This window comes from Lepidochelys kempii, chromosome 6 (genome assembly GCF_965140285.1).
Source record: "Lepidochelys kempii isolate rLepKem1 chromosome 6, rLepKem1.hap1, whole genome shotgun sequence".
Classification (NCBI taxonomy): Eukaryota; Metazoa; Chordata; order Testudines; family Cheloniidae; genus Lepidochelys; species Lepidochelys kempii.
In genome coordinates, this window is record NC_136385.1 from 65812621 (window position 1) to 65839740 (window position 27120).

The following is a 27120-nucleotide window of genomic DNA, read 5'->3' on the forward strand; positions in this document are numbered from 1 at the left end:
TTAGCAGTTGCATTTTGGACAGATGGGAGGGACTTGGGAAAGCCAGAGAGTTCTCTACACCTCCCTACCAGAAAGATATTGACAAGTTAGAAAGTGATCAAAGAACTGCAAAAATCATTATTTGCGCTTGAGAGAATGGCTTATGAGGACAGATTAAAAGAACTTTGGTAAATTCGTACATCTGAACTGAACAATGATGACTAACTCTGATCCCCAAGCATGGTAGAGCCCCTCATTCCTCCATCTGCAGAGGGTTGGCGACTCTCCCTAGGACAATGGGGCCTGACTGCCTTGTGCACAGTGCTCATCTAGTGGCTGGATGGGGTCCTGGTCCATGACTGCATCTCCTATGTGCGATGACAATACAAATAATAAATAATAACAACTACCACCCATGGAATATTATAATATATAACAGGACCAACAAAGAAAGATAAACAACACTTTATTTCCAGAAAGGATGGATAAACTAAAAGAAGGGCAAGGGAACAGGCAAAGGAGACAAGGATATCAAATAAACAAGTAACTAATCAATCCTGCAACACTGAAATCCCACAAACTAAGGGAATCTTTGGAGCGAGCTCTCCAAATTCTCCCCACAGCTTTATTTGGGTGCTGGAGTCAGAGCTCAGAGTGAGGGGTTAGTGTCAGTGACATAGCTACAATGGTGCAAGTGGTGCAGTCGCACCAGGGCCCACGAGGTTCTGGAGGCCCAACCAGGCAGACTGTTGCTCCAGCACTGCACCAGGCACGTGGGGTTGCAACGCCACTTGCTTAAATTTGGCCCCACCTTCCCTCCAGCACTGCTCAAGTTTAGTCAGGACAGGGGTTGGCCGGGCCAAATTCAAGTGAGTGATGTTGCCACTCGACAATGGGGTCACAGAGCCACTCAGGTGTGATCCGGCTGCGTCTCTATCATGATACTCCAAACCTGAGTAATGTTATGGCCCCGTGTGCCTGGTCACATCATTACTCATCACTCAACTTTGACCCGCACTGTGTGAATGCTGGGCGGGTGATGGGAGCCAGCATTGCTGCTGAGTGGCCAGGTTTGGGAGGAGCTGCCCTTGCCCAGGATGGGAACAGAGTGCTGAGTCAGCAGGGGTGCCAGTGAGTGGCCAGGAAGATCCTAGGGGTGGTGGGTGAGGGGCAGAGGCAAGTGGTTGAGGGAGTGTTGGGGGTGGGTGAAATTAAGAATGGGAACATTTTGGCTGAATATCAGGAAAAGCTGAGTGACAGTTAAACTTATAGGGCTGTGGAACTGTCTCACCCAAGTGATGTGACGGAAGTCCCGTCATGTGGGAATTTGGATATACAGTACATTGGGCAAAGCACTAGAAAATGTACTGCCGGCCGCAGTCCTGCCCAGGTCACTGTACGACCGAATAACTAACCCTCAGCAGGGCTCTTTACCTCTTATAGGTATGGAAGGAGAGAGGCAGTGCGGGATGCGCAGTATCACAGGTACTGGGCTGATTGCACCTCCAACCCCTCCTAACCTTGTTGAGTGCATCTCTCCCCGTCCCAGACCTCTAGCCATCACCTACCTCTGAGTGGAATCGTGATTCTTGCATTCTCAGACTGGGCCCTGGGTTGCAGCCCCCTGATATCAACTGTGATTACTTCAGCAGGTCTGACTTGTGTCCAGACCCAGCAATTCTCCTCCCTTCTCTGGAGCAATGGCAATGGTAATCAGTGACCAAACAGATTCCTTAAAGCAAAGTATTAGCTGTTTAGAACTAAAGCATTTCAGAGGAAAAGAGATTTTAAAGCAATAAAACTAAGCTTATTTTCCCTAAGGCTTACTGGTCCCTGGATGTGGGGAGCCCTGTGTCAGCCTGTCTCCCTAGACAGCTGTTGACAAGTGACTCCCTCTTCTCTCCCTGAGAAGCGCTACTTATCTCTTGCCCTGTAAAAAGAAAAGGAGTACTTGTGGCACCTTAGAGACTAACCAATTTATTTGAGCATAAGCTTTCGTGAGCTACAGCTCACTTCATGGGATGCATACTGTGGAAAGTACAGAAGATCTTTTTACACACACAAACCATGAAAAAATGGGTGTTTACCACTACAAAAGGTTTTCTCTCCCCCCACTCCACTCTCCTGCCTGGTAATAGCTTGTCTAAAGTGATCACTCTCCTTACAATGTGTATGATAATCAAGGTGGGCCATTTCCATTACAAATCCAGGTTTGTGCTGGAAATGGCCCACCTTGATTATCATACACATTGTAAGGAGAGTGATCACTTTAGATAAGCTATTACCAGCAGGAGAGTGGGGTGGGGGGAGAGAAAACCTTTTGTAGTGGTAAACACCCATTTTTTCATGCTTTGTGTGTATAAAAAGATATTCTATACTTTCCACAGTATGCATCCGATGAAGTGAGCTGTAGCCCACGAAAGCTTATGCTCAAATAAATTGGTTAGTCTCTAAGGTGCCACAAGTACTCCTTTTCTTTTTGCGAATACAGACTAACATGGCTGTTACTCTGAAATCTTGCCCTGTAGTTTTTCAGGTGTATGTTGGGGTGTCTTTATCTAAATCTATTGTGTTTCTTTGTGGTTTGCTGTTCCCACAGCCCCCTGTTAAGTTAGATCAATAAAGTCATACAAGAAATTCTAATAACCCACCATCTTCTACAGTAAGTTTACCTCACTGAACAGGTCATGGACAGTATTCATATCATTATCACATATCAGTATTCCCAAAATAAATAAAAATACAGCTTCTTGTCCATCACACCCAGGTTTAGGGTGACCAGACAGCAAGGGTGAAAAATCAGGATGGAGGTGGTGAGTAATAGCTGCCTATCTAAGACAAAGCCCTGAATACTGGGACTGTCTCTGTAAAATTGGGACATCTGGTCCCCCTACTCCGGTTACAAACAGTCAAGCAAAAGCGTTTGTTTAATAATGATGAGGTCCTTCTTTCCTTCTTGGATTCCTGCAGTGTTATGAACCGCACCCCTGCCAATCTCATTCAGGAGATCATTTTAGTGGATGACTTCAGCTCAGATCGTAAGTATCAATCCTCCCTCTCTTTCTTTTGCTTTTCTCTCTGATTTTCTCCTTCACTCACTCTGTTCTCTTTCCCTCCCTCTCAAAGATTCTCTCTCTTGCTCACTTGCCAGTTGGCGAAAGAAGAAAGAAGAAGGAAAGGAGAGAGGCTTTTCTGCACCTAGTTTAGCTTTCACCCATGGCAAAGAGGCCGTGTTTTCCTCTTTCCTGTTCTCCTTGTGTGAGGTTGGTAGTTCTGGCCAGGTTGCCAGAGTACCCAGTCTGGTCCCATTAACCACCTTTTTATGTGGTGTTTAGCCCAAATATGGTGAGTGGTGTAGGCCAGTAGTGTCTGATTATATGGGTTAAAGCAGTGGTTCTCAACCTGTTTATTATTGTGGGCCGCATATGCCCAGCACCCCAGCCCACACCCAGAGACCCCTCCACAGAGTGGGGCCAGGAGCGTACTCCGCTGCAGGGCTGAGTGGAAGGGCAGCCCCAGACCCCGCCATCGCACAGGGCAGCCTGGCAACCCGGACCCAGCATGCAGGCCCTTCGGCCTTTAGCACACAGCTAGGCCGCAGCTATGTGCTAACTGGGCCACATGCGACCCGCGGGCAGCAGGTTGAGAACCACTGTGTTAGAGAGAGAGACCACAGAGAACTGTTGCAAACTCTCATGTTCTACAGACAGACTGGCTTTTGCCCTAGGCCCGGGCTGGGATCGTCATGTAGCTAGGGCATCCCTGGAAGTAGTTCTGGGTGAGATTTTGCTTCAAGAGGCACCCGACTTCCTCCAGCAACCTGGTGCCAAGCAGGAGTGTATGCTGCATGATCCTGGCTAGCTCCACAGACTAGTGGCTGTGCCGTGACTCCGCCATGCCACCTTTTGGGTAATTCATTCCCCTAAAGGCACTAGGAGATAGTAATCTATGCACTCCCCTGAGCACAGTGCTTGCATTTGTTCCTGGCTGTTGTATAATGGGGTTGGGGTACAAGGGGCTTCCACAATGGCCCAGGACAATCTAGCACCATGTTTATTATAATAATTAATTACATCTTCAGACTATTATTAGTTTTTTACAGCATTTTGTAATGAATGTCTGCAGTGCCCCTGTGAGTTAAGGAAGTGATACTGGCTGCATTTTACATATAAATAGCTTTGCCCAAAATTTTCAAAAAGCGGCCACTGAGTTTGGGTGCCTGAGTTCCTGGGTGCCAGCTTGAGACTCCAAGAGCCTGATTTTGAGAAGTGCTGAGCACCCACAACTCCAGTGGGAGGCAATGGGAGCTGTGGGGCTCAGCACTTCTGAAAAGCAGGTCCTAAGTGTCTCAAGTTGAGCACCTGACAATTCAAACCCAGACTCCGTTGCCACTTTTGCAAATGTTGGCCTTGAGCAGCTTGAGGCCAGTTTTTCAAAAGAGCTCAGCCAGAAACTCCCATTTAGGCCTCTAAATAAATGGCAAGATTATCAAAAGTATCCATCTCCCAGATGTTCCCATTATTCTCAGCGGTAGCTCTAGGGTGTTGAGCACTTCTGCAAATCTGGCCCTTGGCGCCTCGGTTTCCCCAAGGACACACAGAGGTTAGGGTCAGAACTAGGACGTGGATTTCTGGGCCCTCTCTTCTTACATTCCTGGCGGGTGAATAACCTGAAAAGAGATTCTTGCATTCACCTGAAATGGACCTGTCCAGTGCTGGGACACAGTCTTCCCTTGTGACATCCAGCAATATCTCAATAGTTCTTTACTGAAGAGCTTCTGCCACTACATTTGAATGATACAGCAGCTGCCAAGCTGCCCACAGAAAAGCAATATTTCAGATTTGTGTCCTTGAAAATGGAAAAAGAGATGCCAAGAGAAGCACTTTGGCTGGTGGCCTTAGCGTCTCTCTCTAGAGCACTGAGGCTGTGGGAGGATGATGGCAAGCAAAGGGCTCTGCAAGATGTAGAAAAGTGCATGGGATAAAAGAGCTGCTTGTGGGGGGAGGGAGGTGGAGAGGGCTCAAGGAAAATGGGCTTGTGATGGAAACTTTTGCCCCAGTGATATCTGTTAGAGCAGGACTTGCCAAAGTGTGGCCTGTGGTCCAAATGTATCCCACAGAGTTCTAGAGCAGTGGTTCCCTAACTTTAACAACCTGTGAACCCCTTTCAATAAAATGTCAAGTCTCACGTACCCCATCCTAAAAAGGAATATTTCCAGGGATTTTCTCCTTTACCTGAGTATAAATTATAAAAGCAGTGATCTTGGAAATATAAAATTGGTTTTTATGACATGCTTGTACACTCTATTTATTATTAATTATTATTTATGATTACAGTATTTTTATTACATTATGAAAATGGCAACACGCTTCCAAGATCTCACTTTCATAGCTTGTTTCACTTTGAATGAGCCTGTAATAAGCCAAGGTTCCTATGTTTCATCAAGGAGTATCAGATGTGAAACAGCAGGAAGGTATTTAAGAAGTCAACTCAAAGAGTTCCTCCTACACAAGCCTTCAGGTCTTGAGCAGTCCAGGCAAACAACGCACTTTACAACAAAGCTTAAACTTGTTTTTCATAATAATTTTAAAAACAATACTAGCTGCCTATTTAATTTTAAAAACAGCAAAAAATATCCACCTCCATTTCCATTCCTTATAAGGAGTCTTGAAGTTTAAATCTCCTGAGTATGATAGATATGCTTGCTTTGATCTGCTTAGCTCTTGGAAGTCCAGGGCCTCCGGGCTGCTGGCCCTGTGCTGCCCAGGGTCCCTATGGACAGCTCTGTTCGCCATTAGGGAGTTTTTTCCCAAGAACCCCCTGTAACATTTCGCAACCTCCCAGGGGTTCATGAACCCCAGTTTGGGAACCACTGTTCTAGAGGGAGCCCTGTGCCTTATCTCCTCTTTCATGTGGAGATGTGGCCTTCTGAGCCTACATGGCCCAGCATGCATTGCTCCACTGTGAGCTGAGCAGAAGGTCCCTCTTACCAAATGCAGTCTGGGATGGTTCTATAATGTACTTCATTTAATGCAAATTAGGTGTGATGTGGGCTCCCAGCAAGTTACCAGTCAGACATCCCTGCATTAGACAGTGGAAAAGTGTCCCCAAGAAAGATGGTTGAATCACTATGGCTTGGATTAATTAAAACTAAGCTGAAAACTATCCCAGAGAACAGATTGTAGGGAACAACCTTGCATGATCTCGTGGGTGGAGGAAATGCACTAGATCACCTAATAGAATAGGTCTCTTTCCTCCTTAGCTTCTTGGATTCTCTGCACTTGCTCCCTGATGTCCCTCAGTTTCTCCTGCTCTCAATTCTACAACCTACAGCATATGCCCCTTTGTTCTTCTGCAGTGCTGATCTCGAGCTGGCTGCAGCCTCAGCCTTTCAGCGCATCTGGGGAGCTTTGGCTCAGCTGCCAGGGAGGAGGACTGTCAAGTGAGATCTCTTGGGTACACTTTAGACAATGGGATTAAGGTATCAGGTTGATTAAAGTGATATTAAGTGAAAGCAGCACTTTCCCTGCATGGAGACACATGAGAGCAGTTAATTGGAGCGCTCCACGGAAGCCAAATAATTCATGCATTTGTGCCAAATGTTTTCTCCTTTCCTAAGCTGAGGACTGCCAGCTCCTTACCAAGATCCCAAAGATCAAGTGTCTACGCAACAGTCGGCGAGAAGGTGAGTGTGGAAAACTTTGCAGGTACCATCTGCTCACAAAGTCACCCCTTCTGCCCTCCACTCCCCTAGATGGTATTTCTCATGGTTACAATTCATACTTGCAATACAGGTGAAGCTTTTATTTCCCAATCTGGAGGCTTTGGCAGAGCGAACCTGGGTTATCAATCCTCATGCTTCAGGGCATTTGTTGTTATTTTAAATATTTACGTTATAGTAGTGCCCACAGTCCCCAGTCAGGATCAGGACCCCATTGTGCTAGAAACATATAGGTAGACATGGTTCCTGACCTGAGAGAAGAAGACAATCAAATATACATTATATATACACACACACACACAGTTGGGGAAAGCTAATATTTCATATATATAATACACCTACAAAACGAAATGTTGACTTTCCCTAGCTGTCCTAACAGCTGTCCTTCCGCGCAGCCATTTTGTGCTGTCTGATTTCTTATAGCCAGCACAGCACAAGTGGATCTTGAGAAGGGATTTGAAGGAGGTGAGGGTAGCGGCCTTACATGGCATCCCAAGCATCAGGGGGTGGTGTGGAAGATGGAGAAGCATTTGTGGGAGAGACTGGCATCATAAAAGAGAAGAGTGAAAAGCAGTGAGGGGCCCTGAAAGTCAGGACAAGAAGCTGGAGCTCAGTACACTGGAAGGGGTGAGGGAGCTAGGTGAGAGATTGAGAGATGGGGGTGACTGAGCAGAGTGATAGGCAAGGAAAGTGATTGTAGCAGCTGTGTTTTGCAGGGAATTGAGGGCAGTGATGTGAGTGTCAGGGAAGCTGATGAGGAGGAGGTTCCAGTAATCAAGAGTGGAGGTTTAGTGGTGTAGACAGAAAAAAAAGAAAAAAAAAGCCCATGCTCCCTAGCATGTCTCCTACTCCTGTGGTGTCATGGACCTGGCTAGGGCAGCTCTATGCCATCTGGGGAGGCCCCTCTGGTAGGGGTACGTTTATGACCCATTTACACTGTTAGAGCAGTGTAAAGGGTCCAGCTTGCCCTGGAGAATCAGGCTCCCTGCACCAGTATAAATGGCTACACAAGGTGCAAGGTAGTGGAGAATTTTTATTTTTTCTAAGTTGTAGAAGTTCAGGGCTTTCCCTCCCTTATCTCACCTTTCTTTTACTCTCTGGCCTTTCCACTTCCTTCCCCTCCTCTGCCTGTTCCTCCTTTTAGGGCTGATTCGTTCTCGAGTGCGAGGGGCCGAGGTGGCAACGGCTGAGATTCTCACCTTCCTGGACAGTCACTGTGAGGTGAACAGCGAGTGGCTGCAGCCGATGCTTCAGAGAGTGAAAGAGGTGAGACCCCTTCCCCATGTCATCTTTCTCTCTCCACACAACTCCTGCCAGGATTTAGCTTCTTTTTTCCTGGCCCTGCCAGGCAGCTGACAGACAGCACCGTACACACTGTGAGCTTCAGCATCGAGGGCAAGCACCCAAATGCCTCCTTGTCCAACTCAGATGTTTTTAAGAGGAGTACGGAGCCTAAAATATTCCGTGCAACTGGCACCTGCTGTGTATTACCAGGACTCTTACCGTAGGGCCCCAGCACTTTCCTGTTGTGGGGGCGGGGATGTTCATAGATGGCAGGGGAGATGTGTGAAAATCCTTGTGCTGCTGACTGCTACTTTAACCTTCCTGGATACCTCTTCCACGTCCCCTCACATGTAGACAACACACACAACCTCTGCACGGACTACTGCTCCCTTTCCACAACCCCCTTCCATCTGTTGAACCTCTCCCCTTCCCACCCCCCAAACCCTCCTGCCATTAACACCCTCTGCAACAAGCACCGGGCCCACAAAACCACTTCCCAACACAAAGTGCCCCCAGGGACTTTCTTTCTGAGGTTCACTGGAGAAAGGATTAATCCCAGGGCAGATAGAGTGGAATATCAGACAGCAACGTTGGCAGCTCTCGCCCTGAATTCACCATGGGGTCGAAGGGAGGATGTGACAATGCTACAGTGAACCTGCAGGGAAAGAGCAGGGGGGGTGCAGAGGGGGACTGATCTCTCTGCCACCTGCAAGTGCCGCATTCTCCATCTCTGAAGAAAGGAGCCCATGAGGTAATGGGGTCCAGGAGAGGAGTGGGAGGCACTTGCGCTGCTGTACATTTCATATGTCTGCTCAGTTTAGTATCAAGGGGAGGAAGAAGGTGAAACCTTAGAACTTCTTTTTAAGCCTGCTCAATAAATCCTCCATCTCAGTAGCCCGATATAAATGTCTACTTTACTTCTGCTCGTAAAGTCAAGCTTCTGGCAGGAGCTGCAGCAGCAGCTCAGTGATGGTGTCTCTGCAGCTGGGTCTGAGTGGTTGCTAGCAGGGATGGATCTGAGCTGCAAAGTTTTTGGACCCTGATCCAACCTTTTTAGAGTTCTGGGCTGGCCTGAGCTCAGATTTTGGTTCAGCCCATTATAGATATAGGGCTCAGTTGCCACGTTCAGATCTAGGTCCAGGTTCAGATTCCAAACTTGCCCCAAATTTTGTAGTTGTTTCGGTCCGGGGGTTTGGTTCACACCTATCTCTAGCTGTGAGGAGGCTGGAATATCAGGCCACCTGGATAGATGGTAGCAGAGCACAGACCATAGAAGGGATGAACTCTGACACGGCTGTTGACAGCGCTCTTGCACGGGCAGAATTAACTCATGCCTGTCCTGTCGCTGTCGATGAAAAATCAAACAGCACACCCAGGCTCAAGGCCTGAATACAGGCCACAGCAGAAGGAACTTGTTCTGAGAATAAGTGGCTGTGTGATCAGAAGGCAAGAGGTAGTAGTGACAGATGGATGGCTAGGTACCTCTAGCATTACCGACTCTCTCAATTTTATCGTGAGTGTAGAGATAGCAGGTGTTTTTCTTAAAGCCTCTGCTCCTGGAGTCAAGAATCTCAGCTTTTTTTTAATATAAAGTAAATTTCTAGCACCCATTGTTGCAGAGAATAGCTTGAAAATGTGACTGGAGTGCTCCCTGAAGGTTCAAAAACCAGAAGGCAAATAAAAAGCACCCAATATTTCTTTCTTTATTTTAAAAATCTCATGATTTCCAAGCCTGTCTCATTATTCTCAGGGACTAGTCAATCATCATGAGTAAATACTGTCCCCACCTTTGTGGTTTATTAGTTGGCTATGTGGTTGTTTTGGGTTGGTAATGAGCATTTTTTTATTGTATTGGCCTTTTTGTTTAAAAACATCGAAGGAATGCTGGATACTGATTCCTGCCTGTGTGACAGAGATATTAACCTTTGAAACTGGGACCCATGTCATGTGATTGGGGCCAGAAAATAAAGAGCTATCACTTACCAGTGCTCCTGTGTGCTAAACCCATATTACAAGAGGGCCCTTAGTTCCATTCCCCGTGTCATAGATATAAAGTTGAGCTGACAGTTTCCCTATCTGTAGACATGTGCAGCAGCCATGGATTCGTTACCCAGCTGCCACACAGGAGGTAATGAAGGGTTGCAATGTAATATGCTGATTTATTTTTCCCTGTTGCTCTGTACATAGCCTCTTGTCTCTGATATCCTATTCTTTTGCCAGCCCCCCAAGAGAGGCCTGATTGTTCTCCCACTCTTCTGTTCTTACAGGATTATACCCGAGTGGTGAGTCCAATCATCGATGTGATCAGCCTGGATAATTTTGCCTACCTGGCAGCCTCAGCCGATCTGAGGGGAGGTGGGTAAGGCTAATGGCTGGGATAAGTTAGACCTGGGGGGGAGGTAGGCCAGGACCAGATAGTGAGTGGCAGCAGTAACAGTGCTCTGCTCTTTCTGACCTATGTGTTTTACTCCTTGGAATGACCAGCTCCAGTGGAGAAGAGGCCATGGAGCAACTTGGGGGTATCCAGAGAGGCTCTCCCCTCACTCTGTGTAACTAGCCCTGCATGTGGATGCTTCAGACACAAGACAGTAGTTTTTTAGGACTAAAGATGGCTCTCTAGGAAAGATCTGCAGGCAGATTGCAGGCCAGGCAGGTATTCAGGAGATGTGCCAGAGTCTGACCCTTACAATGCTCCAGACCAGAATTCCCAGCTCCCAGTGACACCCACAGGGCACCCAACCCAGCCCCTCCTGCTATTGCTGAGCCCTCCAGTAACCCTGCAGATGAGCGATCAGAATGCACCCTGCTTGTTCTCCAAAACTCACCACACACACACCTGCCCATCCCAAAGCATGCAGGCCAACCCCCCTCGCAACCACTAACATCACCCATCACCTGATGGATAAATGATGCAAACAATCCCTCACCAGCTCATTAGCTCTCCTTCTACTCAGCAGTGCCTAAACCCACCAATAGGTCCCTCAGGTTAGTCCCCTAACCCAACCCCATTCCCTGCTGCACCCTCTGCCTGCCTGCACCCTCTCCATGATTCCCCCAGACAAATGCCACCATCAGCTGTTGAAACCCACTGATATCGCAGATAGACTCCTGACAGCTGCAGAGCCCTCCAGCCAGCGCACTGTGCTAAGCAGACATTAGAGCTTCCTTCTATCTCTTGAAGAGCATCCCAAGGTCACTCCTCCCAGCCGCCAAACCCTCCCACAGTAGCCCCTGAAAAACAGTCTCAACTCTCTTCCTAGCTGCAAAACCCTTCCACTACCATCCCTCCAACGTCATCTGGCTCAACTCTCTCTCCCTTTCAACAGTGAATCCCACCTGCCAACACCTCCTCTCACCACCTTCCCTGCCTTTAGAACCCACCCAATTTGTGGGTGTCGATTACCTGGCAGCATTTTCAGGATTACACTGAGCTCAATTCAGAAACGTGGGGCAACTCAACAAGTGATAGACTTGGGAAAACCAATGACAATGCACTGGGGCCTTTGTTCCCAGAAATACACCGTCATCCCACCAAGAGTGCTGATTAAAACCTCATAACTTTGTCAGCCAAAGAGGCATAAGACACACTGACCAGACTGCACCAGCCTTGATTATCACCTCTACCCTGACAACACACTCAAGAAGCTCTGGAAAGTAGTTGAGCACAGCCAAGTATTGCTAAGGGAGGGGAGAGCCTGGAGGGACTCCAAATGGTACAGCAATATGTTTACATTTTGATGCAATGTAGAAGGCTCTTGCTACTTTGGGGCACGTGTGGGGTCACCTTGGGACTTCTGCTCACTTGGGTCACTGGTGGCCTCATGCATTTGCAGGTCCAGTGTGCCCCGCTGCCTCCTGCTGGTTGATGTGCAGGATAGTACTTGCAAATCTGGTATGGCACCTGCCACAGGTAGATGGGGCTGAGGGGGGCAAAACAGGCACCCTCTCAACACCACCATACAACGAAGGTGTGGGTCTGTTTCCAAGGCTAGTGGAAACCTGTGTATGCAAAACAATCACCAGGACCATCAAAAAAAAAAAAAAAAAAAAGGTGGTTTGCAGCATCCTGATAGTTTAGTTTGTTGTCCCCTAATGCCCTTGCTGCAGATTTCCTGAGTATTCTAGTAGCTGGCATTGTACTCTTACTCTATTGGCATCCCTAGTGTTTCTTTTCTTCTCAGGGTTTGACTGGAGCCTTCACTTTAAGTGGGAGCAGATCCCTATAGAGCAGAAGATGTCCAGAACGGACCCAACCCAGTCCATAAGGTACCAGTCTGTGTTGGGCTTGTGTTGCCCTCTCTTTGAATGCCATTGTTAAGACTTCATCTTTGCATCAGGAGTGCACAAGAACTTTCCTTGTGAGGACAAGATACCATCACCGTTGCTGCAGATGCTGTGCGAGGCATTTGTCCTGTGAGATGTTTGAAGCAGTCATGTGACACGGGTGAAAGCTGTAATTTATCAATTCGCTACTCCCTGAACAATGTAAGAAGTAGTGATTTTAAGTTAAACACATTTACAGACTGTTGCAGTCAGTTCAATCTGTCTACTTATGTGGCCCCTATCACTCTAGTATCTGAGTGCCTCACAAATTCATGAATTTATCCTCTTGACAGCTTGTGAGGTCTGGTTGTGCTATTATCCCCTCTTATGGATACAGAATTATGGCACAGAGGCTGAATGACTTGCCCAAGGTCGCACAGGAAGTCAATGGCAGAGTCGGGAACGAAACCCAGTCCAAGGGCTTAACTACAGAATCATCCTTCTTTCCCAGCTTTGAATGTTCAAGTTTTTGACTGAGATAGGGGTGAGGCACATAATGGCTTCTCTGTTGACCGGTGTAGTCACTAGGTGGTTCATTACTGTGTACAGAGCGTTGAGAAAACTAAAGTGTGAAAAATGCTGACAAAACCCCCAAATTCTTGTCTATTTAGACGGCAAGGTTCTTTAACTATAGCACATAGGAATTGGAAAGCATCCAATAAATAGTTTGTGAGCCCTGTAGTGGTCCTCACTGTCTCTCATGTTTCTGAAACCATCAGAACCCTGACAGAACAGCAGTGGATATATGTAGCTGAGCCTTAGTAACAGTCCAGCAGTTGTTTGGACCCCACTGTGCCCATGTGGTTCCTTCATATTGAGTATGTTGTGCAAAGAGCAAAAGACACAACACAAACCTTCTAGTGATAGAATCTAACATGGGGAGGAAGGCGGGTGAAAGCACAAGACTTGCAGCCAGGAGATTTGTGTTGTATTCCCACCTCTGCTGCAATCTCATCATGTGATTGAGGTGCGGAACTATGTCTGGCCAAATTTTCCCCATCTGTAAAATGGAGATAAGGATAATGGGGGTGGTGCATGTTTACGAGGCTTAATTAATGAATGTTTCTAAAGTGCCTTGTGATCTTCAGATGACAGATCCTGTGCAAGGACAAATTATTATTATTGTTTTGTTATGTATTTGCCCTTTCTTCCTTCTCTCCAGAACACCTGTCATAGCGGGAGGCATCTTTGTGATCGATAAGTCCTGGTTTAACCATTTGGGAAAATATGACACTCAGATGGACATCTGGGGAGGAGAGAATTTTGGTGAGTGGTGAAATTAGTCATTGCCCTCTCTTTCCCCCTACCATCTTCCTCCTCACACAGAAAGTGACGCCAGGAAATCTTTGTCAGACAAAATATGCTTTCCTGTGGGCATTTCATGTAATTAATATAATACTTGCATATAGATGGGACGCATTTCCAATCCACAAAAACACCCCACTCCAAAGATCTGTGTATCAATGTAAGGTTCTAGACATCAGACAACCACAGTGTCAGTCAGATCTATATTACTGGCTCATGTGTATATCAAAGATATAAGCTCTTCAAGGTAGGGACCATCTTTTTGTTGTATATGTGCACAGCACCTAACAAGACAGGTCATGATCTTTGAGTGGGGCCTTCTAGGTGCTACAGAAATACACATAAATAACAATTACATCTGTGGTACTTAACATCAGATCTTCGGGAGAGATTCTCTTTTCTGTCCCACTCCACAAGTCTTCAAGTGGAACATCACCACCATTCAACCTTTCTATATACATCCCTTCTTCCCCTAGTAAAGGTGAGTTCTTATCCCATGACAATTGCTTTGAAATGTAGTGTTCCTAGTATGTCAGGCCTCTTTGGGAGTGAAAGCTGGTACAGATACTCATAATGAAGACTCTTAAACTGGGACCAAGATCTAAAACCCTCTGAGGAATATCTCCCCAGGTACTGTTATTTCACATAGCAAAGCACTGAAATCTGTTTCCCCAATACTACCAAAGGTGACAATTGGAGTCATCTCTTTCTCCCAAACGAGATGATGCCATGTGCTGTAGAATCATCACATGTAGATGTAAGCAGTGTCAGGATGAGCTCCACCCTGACATCTGGTGGTGAGGTGTGGCAAGTTGTGGAAAAGAACTTCAGGGGCCGATCTCATTTGCATAGGCACACCCACCACGCCTAGAATGAGACCATAGCTGCCCAAATGGTCACTTTGGCTGCTGTGGGATCCCCAGTGTCTCTGTTATTGGGGCAGGAAGAATAAATTGTTATTACCCTGATTATGGGAACTGTGCTTGGAACTGTACTTGGCCTTTTGTTACGATGGAGGGATTCACCATCATCTAAGTAGCACTCGCTAGGCAAGGGTCATGGGTTCCAAAACTGTGTGAATGAAGAGAGGCTGGGGACAAGTATTAATACTTGGTGGCATGGGCCCCTTGGTGAGGGCCTTACATGCTGATTGCACTTCCTCCTCTCTCCACTGTGGAATATCAGAGCTAATTTTGATTTCATTAGAAGTCTAGTTATAGGCTGCTGAGCTCACTTTGGGCTGACAGTGCACTAGCACTGGGGCTCCCCTACTACAAGCTGAATTCACCTAAGAGCTGAAATCACTGAGTGTTGTGTTAAGCAGTGGGGGAGCCTGAAGATATATTGTGGAGCAGTTTGCGGGACGGCTGGTGAAGCAGTTCGACACGGAGCAGTGTGTGGATGGCAGGAGCTGCTTGTGGGCCGTGGAGCTGAGTGAAGGAGTTCGTGGGGCGGCTGGCGGAGCGGAGCGCAGCTGAGCGAAGGAGTTCGTGGGGCGGCTGGCGGAGCGGAGTGCAGCTGCGCGAAGGAGTTTTGTGGGGCGGCTGGCGGAGCGGAGCGGAGCGCCGCTATGGAGCTATGGGGCGGTCAGCTTCAGATCACATAAGGTGCCTCTTACCCCCGTCCCATTTCCACCCAGGTTGGGAGGTAAAGCTCCGCCGATAAACTTTCGAACTCTGGGGCTGCCCTGACCAGGGACAGAGACTTTTGGGGCATTGGACTTTTGGGGTTGCTGGACTCAAGAACCAAAGGGAAAAGGGCATGCCCCAATTTGCCTGGGGTGGGGTTGCTTTTGCTCATGGGTTGTGTTATGAATCCGGTTGGTGGTGTTTCCCCAACATAATGCCACATTGTTTCTCTCTGTTATTAAAAGACTTTTGCTACACTCAGACTATGTGCTTGCGAGAGGGGAAGTATTGCCTCTTGGAGGCGCCCAGCGGGGGTGGTATATATTTGTCCCAGGTCACTGGGTGGGGGCTCGAGCCGGTTTGCATTGTGTTATTGGAATGGAACCCCTAGATATTGAACCCGGCCCTTGTTGCTGCCAACTCTGACGGGCAGAAGGGTTACATAAGTGAGGGTTAGAGACAGCAAGAGAACTGAAAAGAGGAGCACAGAGAAATCAAGTATTTGGGACTCGATTAAAATGAATTGCTGGTGAGGGAGAGTGGAATTAAAATAACTAATTTATTTGTCTTTCCTGTTAACTGAAATGAATCTGTATATATCTCTTTCTGTATTTCAATACCTCATGTTGTAATAAAACTACTCCCTCTGGCCTGACTCTCTGGAATTATAAAGTGATTTTGCTCACTATTTGAGCAGTTCCAAACATGGCCTGTCTGCAGTACATATTTCTTGGGATTACCTAAGGAGTTCAGAAGAGTACTTTCCATTAGGCGGAGAGAACCCTCTCTAAGACACATAGGAAATGATGATCTGTCAGAATTCAGACATGTGGCAGTAGGAGGATCATTAAGAATGTGATAAAGCTGCCACAAATTTATTCTGTTTGCATTATTAATTAAATTGCAGATAAATTCCATTCAAAAGAATAATGCATCCCGTGCTTTCGGCTTCTGAAAGGATAAACTAGGAACAGGGAAAACAAAGTTGCGAGGTGGAGTCTTTGTTGTAAAGATCTGATGTCGGGTTACTCAATGTGATATTTCTTCAGATTTCTGTAAACCTCTGTTGGTGCCCATCTCATCAATTAAAATACAATATAAAGCTCATTCCACCTTGACACATAAATTATATATCTATTAGATAATAGGAGGATAATAAAATAGAAAATGGTAATGGATATTTTTCATTTTTGTTTTGTTTATTGAAAACCAGGTTTTTGGTATATGACAAATCTTGATGTTTTTTTATAAAATTTATATTAAAAATGCCACATTTTTTCATGAAAAACAAAATATTTTACGGACCAACCATTTTTTGTGGATTTTTTTTTAAAGGCCATTTTTTGACAAATTTCTTGTTTGAAAATTTCTCCCAGCTCTACTTGTGAGTGAGCAGGGTGAAAAAGGAGGCAGAGTGTGGGAGGCAAATGTATATCCAAAGGGATATGGTAAAAGGATGCTTCACTACACACTCCCCTACAGAATCTTGCTCCAGCTAGGAGACAGGAGTAACTTGGTCCCTAGATGCAAGCACTCCAAGCACGTTTTCATGACAGCGAGATATATTAGGTATGTGGGGTGTGTGATTCCCAGCTTGAGGACACATACCCATGCTAGCTCTGATCAAGCTAATAGAGTGTAGCCATGGCAACATGAGCAGTGGGAGGGATTAGCCATGCTCAGTACATACACATCCAAGACTATAGGCATATACTTGGGGCTGCTAGCCACTCACGCAGTTACAGCTACATTATTTTTAGCACACTACGTCGATCAAAGTTAGCGTGGGTATGTCTCCCGAAGCTAGGCATCACACTCTCCTCTCTAAGTGTAATTGTACCCTTAGTTGGTAAAAGTCTCTTAGGGGAAGTGGAGAAACTCACAGTGCTTGAGTCATCTAAAACTGCAAAGCACTTGGAAACATCCAGTACATAACAATCCAACATATGCCCCAGGAGATGGGCTAAATCACCTAGTAGATCTTCTCCATCTCCAATTTCTATTCCATATCTGAAGGAAAGAAGTCAGAATAAAATGATGTATTGTTGTGTGAACTGCATCATCTTTTTGTCCTTTTCACCTGCCTTCAAGGATCCTGCTGCTTTACGGATATGGAATAGATACGCTCTCTCTCTCTGGATGTGCATGTGTGTGCGCATGGCCGTTTGTGTCCTTCCACGTCCACCGAAAATCAAGACCTGTCTTGAAACCCATACATCAGGTTAACTGAACAAACTGGCTTCAGGATTTCACAATGGATATATTTGATATAGTTATTAGGATGCAACCTGGCCCAGAATGAGTCAGAACCTAGTTCCAGGAGTGAAAAAGCCAGTTGGACACAATGCCAAAAGAAATGTATAGCTTGGCTTTTTTCAAAGACCTTCCCTGCCTATGAGGTTGGGGAGCTTTCTTCTGCTGTTGTCTCTCAACTGATCCCTGTTGGGCACAGACTGTCTGGGATGTGTGAGAGGAATCAAAAGATAGCAGTGAAAATGTGACTTACTAACATTTTCTCCTTTATTCAGAGGCAGAAGTAGAAGCCATTTTAAAAACAAATAACCCACTCACGTTAAACAATCCTGCCCACTCCTTCCAAAGGAGCTGGACTGGCAACCTGGGGGTGGGAGGCCTGAAGTATGGTAGCCATGGGGCCTGCATGGCAGATTTCAGGCTGAAAGGATTTTTTTTTAACTTAATGTTGTATCTCCTGCCCCATGGCCTGAGGAAGACCCCAGGCGAGTAAAATTTTTGAAGGAGAATCTATATGACCTGAAGTCTGTGGAGGGCCCCATTGTTGTAGGGAATCTTATGCAATTCTTTCCAACTCCTTAGTTGATTTTTTTGCCTACTACCCTTCCTCTTTTGTTGCTTTCACCTCCACATTGAGTGCAAGTGGGGAACCCATCCAGTCTGGCACAGTGATTCAACCTGGGGGGGAGACAGACAACCCATAATCCTTAACAAGGGCCTGTCTCTTCTGTGATGCAATGAGCTTCTGCACATCAAAGTCCCCGTGTTCCTACAATTCTTTAACAAAATGTTGAATTTGACTTCTGGATCGGTTGGGTTTCTGTCAGCAATGTGTGTGTGTGTGTGTTTCTCTCAAATAAACCGGACGGAATTCTGCTCTTGCGAGAGGTAACTGTGAGCTGCGGCCCAGTGTTTTCACTCCTCTACCATTTTTGGCAGAGCCAGGTGGGTTGGGAGCGTTATAATGAGACGGTGTGAGACAACTGAAGCATTAATGTGAGATGTACTGCAACTGCTGGGATTCCAGGGGCCAGGAGAGAGAAGGGAAGGGGAGATACAGTGTTTAGATGGGCAGTGGTGGCCAACTTTGCCATGGCAAGGGGCCACAAGCACCTGAGCTAAGCAGATATATTTAATTGGATATACATAAACCTGATCAGCTGGGTCATTGCCCTGAAATTAGAGGGAGAGAGCAACCCTGGCCCACACTTGGCAGCTGTGTACGATATGCTCTGTTTCGAAACTGTACTTGAGTGATTTCAGTGGGGGCGTGGCAAAGGGAACAGGACTCCAGGCATGGACCGCTTAAGTAAACCAAAGGACCTCCCTGACTCCTCTTCTCTCTGTCATTTCCTATTCTCTCACACCTGTCCACCTTTTTCCTCAATCTGTTCCTTTTCTCCCATGCACCTACTCTTCCCTATAGACTTGGCACCCATTCTGACTTCTTCAGGGGTGTCTATTTTCCTGGGGCAGCCCCATCTCTTGTAGACAGGGCTCGTGGGCCACTGAAGTCCAGTGTCATGTCAGCAATATCTGTTGCCAGAAGCCATTCTAAGTGTCTGACAGCCAAAAGGCCCAGGATAAATGAGTAGGTCTCTTGCTAAAGGGATGGTCTCAGAGAGAGGAGAGGGACGTGAGGAAGGTTGGGAAGTCTAAGAAGGATCAACTCAATTTTAACAAAGAGAGACATGTTTTCTCTCCATCAATTCGTCCCTTCTGGTTTTGCCGGGAACTGTGTCTATGGCATCTATGCAGGGAAAGGAGGCAAAGCCATTCAGGTGCCGGGTATGAGGCGGCTTTTTCTGGCCGGTATTCTTGGAAGTTTTACTTGTATTGCTTGTCTGGCTGTACCTTCTGATGCTTGGGATCTCTTCCAGAGCTCTCCTTCCGCGTGTGGATGTGTGGTGGCAGCTTGGAGATTGTTCCCTGCAGTCGAGTCGGCCATGTGTTCAGGAAACGCCACCCCTATGACTTTCCAGAGGGCAATGCACTGACCTATATCAAGTAGGTGTTGGGATATCGCAATGGCAGGTGGATCATCTTGATATTTAGCATGTCTAAATAATCCTATATCTTTCTTTCCCCCTTTCCCTTTTTTTTTTTTTGCCTGGGGATTCAGGGAGGATGGCACGTGATTGAACATTTAACAAGATTCAACCTGAAGCCTCCTGCCTAGGCAAAGAAATGGTGCAGGTGCCCACTGCATAAAGCATATCCCCTTACTCTGGAATGCTAACCCAGAAGGACATATCCTTTGTGTCCCTTGGAATTCCAGTCCTGGGTATTCCTTGCCCCGTCCATCTCCTTCCTTCCATCTGAACCTGCCACAGGACTCAGGAGTTCTTTGTCACATTTTTTGTTACTGATTAGGAGATAGCACATGAGAGTTGCAGGTCCAGATGTACTACAGAGATGTATCTGCTGTGAAAAGAGCCAAATGGGCAGCTTCCATTGTAGCAGAGAAGGGAAGAGAATAAAAATGAGAGAAGTTGGTAGACCTGTTGGGAGGGAGAAAGAGGTTGTTACAAAAAAGCAAAGGGTGATATTGATCTGTGACTAGTCACAAAGGGCACATCTAGTCAGGGACAAAAGTGAATTAAGCTAAAGTGAACTACAGCCACCTCACTTCTGAATGAGCGTGTCCACATAGGCTTAATGCACTTTAACACTCTTTAACTTCACAACACCTTTAGACTTGGTCTGTGCTTAAAATTTAGGTCAGTATAGCTACATCAGTCAGAGGTGTGAAAAATCCACACCCATGACCAATATAGCTATGCTGACCTAACCTCCAGGGTAGGCACAACTAGAGAAACAGAAGAATGCTTCCGTCAACTTAGCTACCATTGCTTGGGGAGATGGATTACCTACAGTGATGGAAAAACCCCTTCCGTCACTGTAGGTTGCATCTACACTGTGAGTTTATGCTGGCATAGCTGTGGCGATGAGTTAACTTTCCCAAGACCTGGTCTACACTTAAAAGTTAGGTTAATATAGCCATGTTGGTCAGGGATATGAAAAATCCACACCACTGACCGATGCAGCTATACCAACCTAACCCCCAGTGTAGGTGCAGCTGTGTGGACAGAAGCGTTTTTCCATTGACAAAGCTACTGTCATTTGGGAAGGTAGTGTTCCTACACAGCCAGAAAAACCCCTTCCATCATCTTGGGCTGCATCTAGGCTGCACTGGCTGAGCTATGGTGCCATAGCTATGTCAGTATAATCTCCATAGTGTAGACATACCCTGAGTGTCTCCATGAGTACATTCCTAAGTTGCCAATGTTCCTTTATCTCCAGCTCCTGGGGGAGCTGCCACAAGCTACTAGCACTCAGCATAGCTTCTCCTTGCCTACCTGCAGGAACACCAAACGCACAGCAGAGGTATGGATGGATGAGTACAAACAGTACTACTACGAGGCCCGGCCATCTGCCATCGGGAAATCATTTGGAAGGTAAGCAGTCCCTGAGCCTGGCTAGCAGCCTTCCTGCTAATCAGCTTGTTCACTGGAAATGGCTTTCGCACTTTCACTGGGAGAGGGTAGGGAAAGGCTAAGGGCAAAGATGCCCTGCCCAGCGCTATCTCAGAACCACAGTTCATATGGCTGGTTAACGAGATTTACTTTTAATTTACTTTATTTTAAATGGCAGCATATGTCCTTCCTCCCCTGCAGTGCCCTATTTAACTTGCTCTAGAATACAAGGCCAGAGGGACCCTTAATGAAATTAAAAGGCAACACATTAAGTGGATAGAAGAAAATATGGTTTTTTACATAGCAGGTAACCAGTCTATGGAGGTCTGAGTTGAGCAGGTAACTGATCAGACATTCCTGTGCTTACGCTGCATCCAGAGCCAATGGGACTGGCTTTTATTGGTATGAATGGCCATTAGGCATTAGAGTTAGACAGGCTGTCTGCCCCACAAAAAGGTTCACATAGGTGTGGGGTAGAGGGGAAGTTGCATCAAGAACAGTGAACTTCCCAAAGAAATTTAAAAACCTAAAGCATATTTATTAACTAGGAGAGTACCCTGAAACCAAACATACCTCTGTGTATGTATCAGTTTATGGACAGCACATGGATATTACTGCATTGGCTTAAGAGATCCACGTTTGTGGTTGTCTCTCAGACACATGTACGTTCAATACTGATGTATCTCCAATATGCACTGAGCTCTGTAGATGCAATATGATGTAAGTGCCACTCTGTGTTTTACATCATGTTTTATTTCTCATGAATTAATAAATTATCTTTTTGAAATGTCTTTGCCTGCCGAATGTTTATCCATCTCTGGTCTGCCCTGAGTGCAGCCCTTGGGCCAGAGCCCAAAAACAGTTCCAATCCCCGTCCCTCTGCTCCCTGTCTGTTTGTGATGGAGAGCTCTCTGTTACACAGAGTACTTGAGCCCCTCTGAGCCCAAAGCTTACAGCGCCATTCATGCAGATCTCCTTATGGCTTCAGTAGCAGCTTTGTGTGAATAAAAGCTGAGTCAGGGCTGCAGGATTTGGCCCTTGGTAATTACATAATGTATAGTAATGGCTCTGTAAAGCTAACATGAAATGTACTTTTAGAAGGCTTATGTCACTGGTTAAAGGGACACCATCAAGGTTAATTGGGCCCTAAATGTGACCTGCTTCCCCACCAGTTACATCAGTTTATAAGATCTATGTAGTTCTTTATAAGGTATGGGCTGTATTATGGCTGATCCCAGTTGGGTCCCTGAGGATGGCAGGAGAAAGAGGATGCATAAAAACAGACTCTTTCCCTTCCACTCACCACACCCACAGAGGGTGAGTATGCTAATGAGGGGGAACCACTAACTCTGCCAGCAGCATCGCACGCCCCACGGAAGGAATGTTTGACTGGACTGGATGTGGGGCCAAAGCCCCGTTCCCCCTGATTCCTGCACACCAGCTAGAGCCAAGAGAATCGTCTGTGGAGGAGAGTGCACTGAACAGCTTTAATACAGGGCTATGGAGTGCAGCAGCAGAGGACAGTCCCTTGCTTCCCCCCCAGCCATATGGAGACATTATGCCCCCAGTGCTTTGTGCCTTCTCCACTACTCATGCACTATAGCTGCTCATCTACCCCATGCCAATAGCGCACCCTGGTCTGTAACAGCCATCATTTAACCCTTGATGTATTCTTTCCTTTAGAACAAAAGCTTCACGTCTCCTCTTCCAGGGAAAACAAAATCAGTGCCAAATGCCAGCTCCCGAGCTACTGGACGCTGATGAGCCAGTGCGTGCAGCACAGCCATAAGGAGCCCTAGAGTGACAATGCAGTTGTTTTTTTAAGTGACCATTTACATTTAAAGTTTCCAAGGAGTCACTGTGAACACAGGAAAAAATCAATTACAAAAATGATTAAACACACCCTTGATCATTGGGAGTGACCTGTTTAGCTTCCCAAGCCAGTCTGGGAACCAGCCGTTGTCTGCGTCTCTCTTCCAATAGAGCCCGAAAGGGACATACAACAGTGAAGACACCTTCTCAGCTCTCCAGTGGTGCCACTGTACTGTGCTGTTTTTCCCTGAGCTAGAGGAAGTGCAAGAAATTGCCAGAGTGTGTGTTCGTTTCTTCAGTCCCCTCCCACATCAGGAGGCCTCTGCACTCGCCCCTCCTTGTCTCTCACTTACTTCAATGTCCCTGCTCTGCCCCCATCACATTGGCCAGCAGGCCAAGGGCAAGGGGGCAACGTTATACAGCTTCACACATCCCGAAAACTAGTCCTGCCCTCCCTGCTACCCCTCATCATCTCCATTCACTGTAGCATTCTGAACAACATGCTTTTGTTTCCAGTATTGCAGACCGCATGGAGCAACGCAGGAAACTAAACTGTAAATCCTTCCAGTGGTACCTGGAGAATGTCTACCCAGAGCTCAAGTGAGTTAATCCTCAACTCTTAGAAAGCTGGAAACCAACTCTCTGAAAGGATGCAGGATCTAGGCCAGGGAGGAAAGCATTAGCCTCAGAATTGAGGAAGATCTGTGGCAGCTGGGAAGTAGGAAATCAGGACTCTCATGTTCAGAGTAAATCCTGCTCACCCCTCTCTTTTTGGCGAGAAACCCTCCTTGATTTCCTGGCCTGCACTTCCTCTTGACCCACCACCAGTTCCTGCTTGGACATTTGAGCTGGGACCTGGGAACAGGGAGGTGGAAAAGGATCTCTACAAGGGAAGTGGGGAGAGGTGGCAGCCAGGAGGCGGGCAGGTGGAAAGAGTACATTTTTGGGAGAGGGAAGGAGTGGCAAGGGCAGGTGTTTTCTTGGGATAGAGAGCTCTATTAGGAGACCTTCAGGAAGCCAGGTGGGGCAGCACCCATTGTTCATAGGGAGAGAGGACATGCAGTCCAAGGAAATCAGGATGTGTGTTGATGGGAGAAGAGCTGCAGACTAACATGCTCTGGAGCTCTGGAGAAGAGCTCCAGACTCTGGAGATGAGTCTGTTAAGATCTTAACGCTCTGTTGTGTGAATACCTGTTTCTGAATTTCGGGTGCCTCAGGGATCTGAAATAAAGTGGCTTGTTAAGGTATGGTTTGTATACATGCTTATGGCATTGCTGGAAGTGTGGAGTACAGCTCCCTCTAATCTAAGGCTCCAGCATTTTTGCTGCCCACTGTACTGAAGTCCAGGGCCAGATTAACCATTAGACCTAAGACTAGGGCCTCTGACTCTGGAGTCACAGTGACATAATCATATAGAGCCTGGAGCTCCCAAGGAACAAACTACATGGAATTGGGTCTGCCGCAGGACTTAGATGGGAGATTTTCAAGGAAAATCCCAGATTCTGTAGCAACTGGTCTTTGTGAACTGGTAACTGGCACTCTTCCTTCTGAGTCAGTACTGAACCAGTGCCCTAGCCCCGTGTTAGTGAGCAGCCATGTCTACACTAGGGCTGTGTTATTAGAACATGTTAGCTAACACAATCTAAGAACACCCCTTTAAATCCTAGTCTAGACAAAGCCTAAGACTCATTAGGGTTAAATGATGGTGGTTAAAAAGTTGATAGCCGTCTGGAGCCCTGTCCACACTAGCGGAGTGCTAGTTGTTACCACAGTGGAGATGAACTGATGGTAGCAATGGGGAAATTTGGGGCAGGGGAGGCTAGCATAGACATAGCTTTTTGCTGGAGGTGCTGTCTTTCAGAGGAGATGCAACCCTGAAGTCCTAACTCGTTGGGGATATTAAGGATCCCCCAGCACTTTTTGAAAGTAAGGGATACTAATACAGAGTTCTGGCCAAATCCTAACTCACATTCTGCCTCCTCGAATTCCCACAGACATTTCTATTGGGTATAATATTCTTCATTTGCTGGCCCCAACTATTGTGCGGTGTAACTGCATGCTGTATTCCACTCGAGAGGTGGACGCTCGATATAAATGCATACAGTGTATTGAGACATTTCTGGCTATAAGGTGCCATGCAACTGTTGTTATTTTTCTCCCAGGGTTCCTGAAAAGGAGCTGGTTCCTGGGATTATCAGACAAGGAGGACAGTGCCTGGAGTCTTGGGGCCAGGACACAGCAGGAAATTCTGTGGCTGGTGTGGGAGGCTGCAAAGGGACAGTGAGCAATCCCCCTGTCAGCCAGGTGAGGCAGGCTTGAATTTGGCTCTTTACTCCTGCTTGCTGCTTTTTAGCAGCTTTGACACAGTGGTACTGGGAGGATAAATGTTTAGGAAAGGTGTGTGTGTGTGATCTTTGGAATATCTGAGACCCTCGGCAGTGTGTCCTGACAGACAACAGTAGCCACTTCTGCACAGCCTTATAATAAGTTACAGTCTTTCTGCTGTAGGGGGTGGACAACATGCGAGTCAGAGTTTGACAATATGGCCCACAATCAAACCGCTCAGATTAAGCTGAAGCATTGCATGCTGGGACTTGTGTTCTCCACTGGCCACATTTCTGTTTCCAAGCTGGGGTGGCCTCAGGCGTCTCCATTTTATGCAAACTTGATGTGGGCTTTGGGCTTCGTGGCAAATTGTAACCATGGCCTTCAGTTTGACAAAGTTTGGGTGCTCCTGATCTACTGTATTAGATATTGATTCAGTGAGATGGACATTAATGAACATATACAGATTCACAGGCAATGCTCCATTAACCCTTGAGTGCTACAGTGAGCACTCAGGAGTTGAGCTACTTCTCATTCTCTCTGCCTATCTCATCCTTATAGTGTGAATTACCATAGTATCCAGGCACTGAAATACAGTAAAGAAGGGACACATTATTCCTGCTAAAGGTGAGCTGCACTAGGGTTCATGCATTATACTGGAGTATTTGGCCTGAGTCCATGGGAGCATACAGACACCACTTTCTGAGCACAATACAAACATTCACAGGATTTTGAAGTGGTTAATATACTCTTAACTGGCACAGATGCTGGTGGAAATTGAAATCTTTGCTATAATTACTGGAAGAATATATTTAAATACTTATTCAGGAAAGAAAGTCTGCACTTAAATAAAAATGTTGAAAGTACTTTTTAAAACAGTATTTGTAAGGGGCAGTGTCTGGTTAAAAAGCAGTTTTTAAAGAAACCTCATTTCTTTATGTTACTAATAAGACTGAACATAAATAAAACGTAAATAATTTTCCAATGCTAGCAATTGCAGCTCTGCTACCAAGTGGCATGCTACCAGAGCCATCATAGATTCTCCCCCCACTACCCCAGAATCTGTGTGGATCTGCAGGGTGTGCTTTGCAGCCCCACAGCTTATTCCATGGAAGGGGACAAACCAAAAAAAAAAGGACTTTTCCAAAAGCTACATTCTGGATCAAATTTGACCCAACACTGTCCTCTTTAAATAAAATCATACCAAAGTGCAATCCTAATCTGAGAAGTGATTTAGTAAAACAGCATTCTGGGTTATGAGAAAAAGATGTGTGGGTTGTTTCCTAGCTGCCAGCCCTGCAAACTCCACCTGGGGTCTGAAAGTCATGCACGTCACCACATGTAACGGAGATTCTCTAAGCCAGAATCTGTCCTTGATGGATTTGCTCAGGTGTAATTTGAGGGGAGAATTTGGCTCTGCAGTTGGAGTTTAGCTAATAACTCTGTTGATGATGGGTGAGCCAGAATAGAACTCAGGTCCTGCTCCTGAAGTTGTGTTGGCTCCACAGAGCTAACAAAATGTAAGACATAGGGGGAGAGAATACTTGTCACTAAAAGTCAGCAAATAATACTTAGAGGGAAAAGATCTGTTAAGTAAGAAGATGCCATTTTTACAGTGGCTTTTCTGAATAAAGCCACACTTTATGGTAAGCAGCCAGGACCCCAGCTGCTGTAAATTGGCATAGTCCCTGTTACTTCAATGGGGGACTACATTACACCAGCCCAAGATTTTCTCATTTGACAGCCTTGCTACAGCAGGGAAGCAGCCTAAGTGAACAAAGGGTCCCAGTAAGCTATTTCATGCCAGCAAATGCTCATTCACATCTGTTATCTGTTGGGAACAAGTTTGCAGCCAGCATCCAACATGCCATTTAATCAGACTCACTGTGCCATTTCACTATTGTTTAAAGTCACTGAAATGTATTGCATTCGGTCCCTCTGCTGGGCCACTGTCCCAGTGAATAATAACCTTAATACTTGATGGGATGGGTGTCTGTCAAGTGGCATGATGGAT

At 46.4% G+C, this 27120-nt stretch overlaps 1 protein-coding gene across 2 annotated transcripts in view; it reads left to right on the top strand.

Annotated features, from left to right (window-relative positions):
- Positions 1–27120, top strand: part of GALNT16 (polypeptide N-acetylgalactosaminyltransferase 16) — a 125950-nt gene that overhangs the window by 82291 nt on the left and 16539 nt on the right. For both annotated transcript variants that reach the window (XM_073348460.2, XM_073348461.2), the window contains exons 4-13: positions 2950–3017; positions 6599–6664; positions 7845–7966; positions 10252–10339; positions 12166–12250; positions 13470–13573; positions 19374–19500; positions 20859–20951; positions 23298–23381; positions 24944–25085. In XM_073348460.2, the coding sequence (XP_073204561.2) occupies positions 2950–3017; positions 6599–6664; positions 7845–7966; positions 10252–10339; positions 12166–12250; positions 13470–13573; positions 19374–19500; positions 20859–20951; positions 23298–23381; positions 24944–25085 (979 nt within the window). The remainder of the gene's footprint in view (positions 1–2949; positions 3018–6598; positions 6665–7844; positions 7967–10251; positions 10340–12165; positions 12251–13469; positions 13574–19373; positions 19501–20858; positions 20952–23297; positions 23382–24943; positions 25086–27120) is intronic.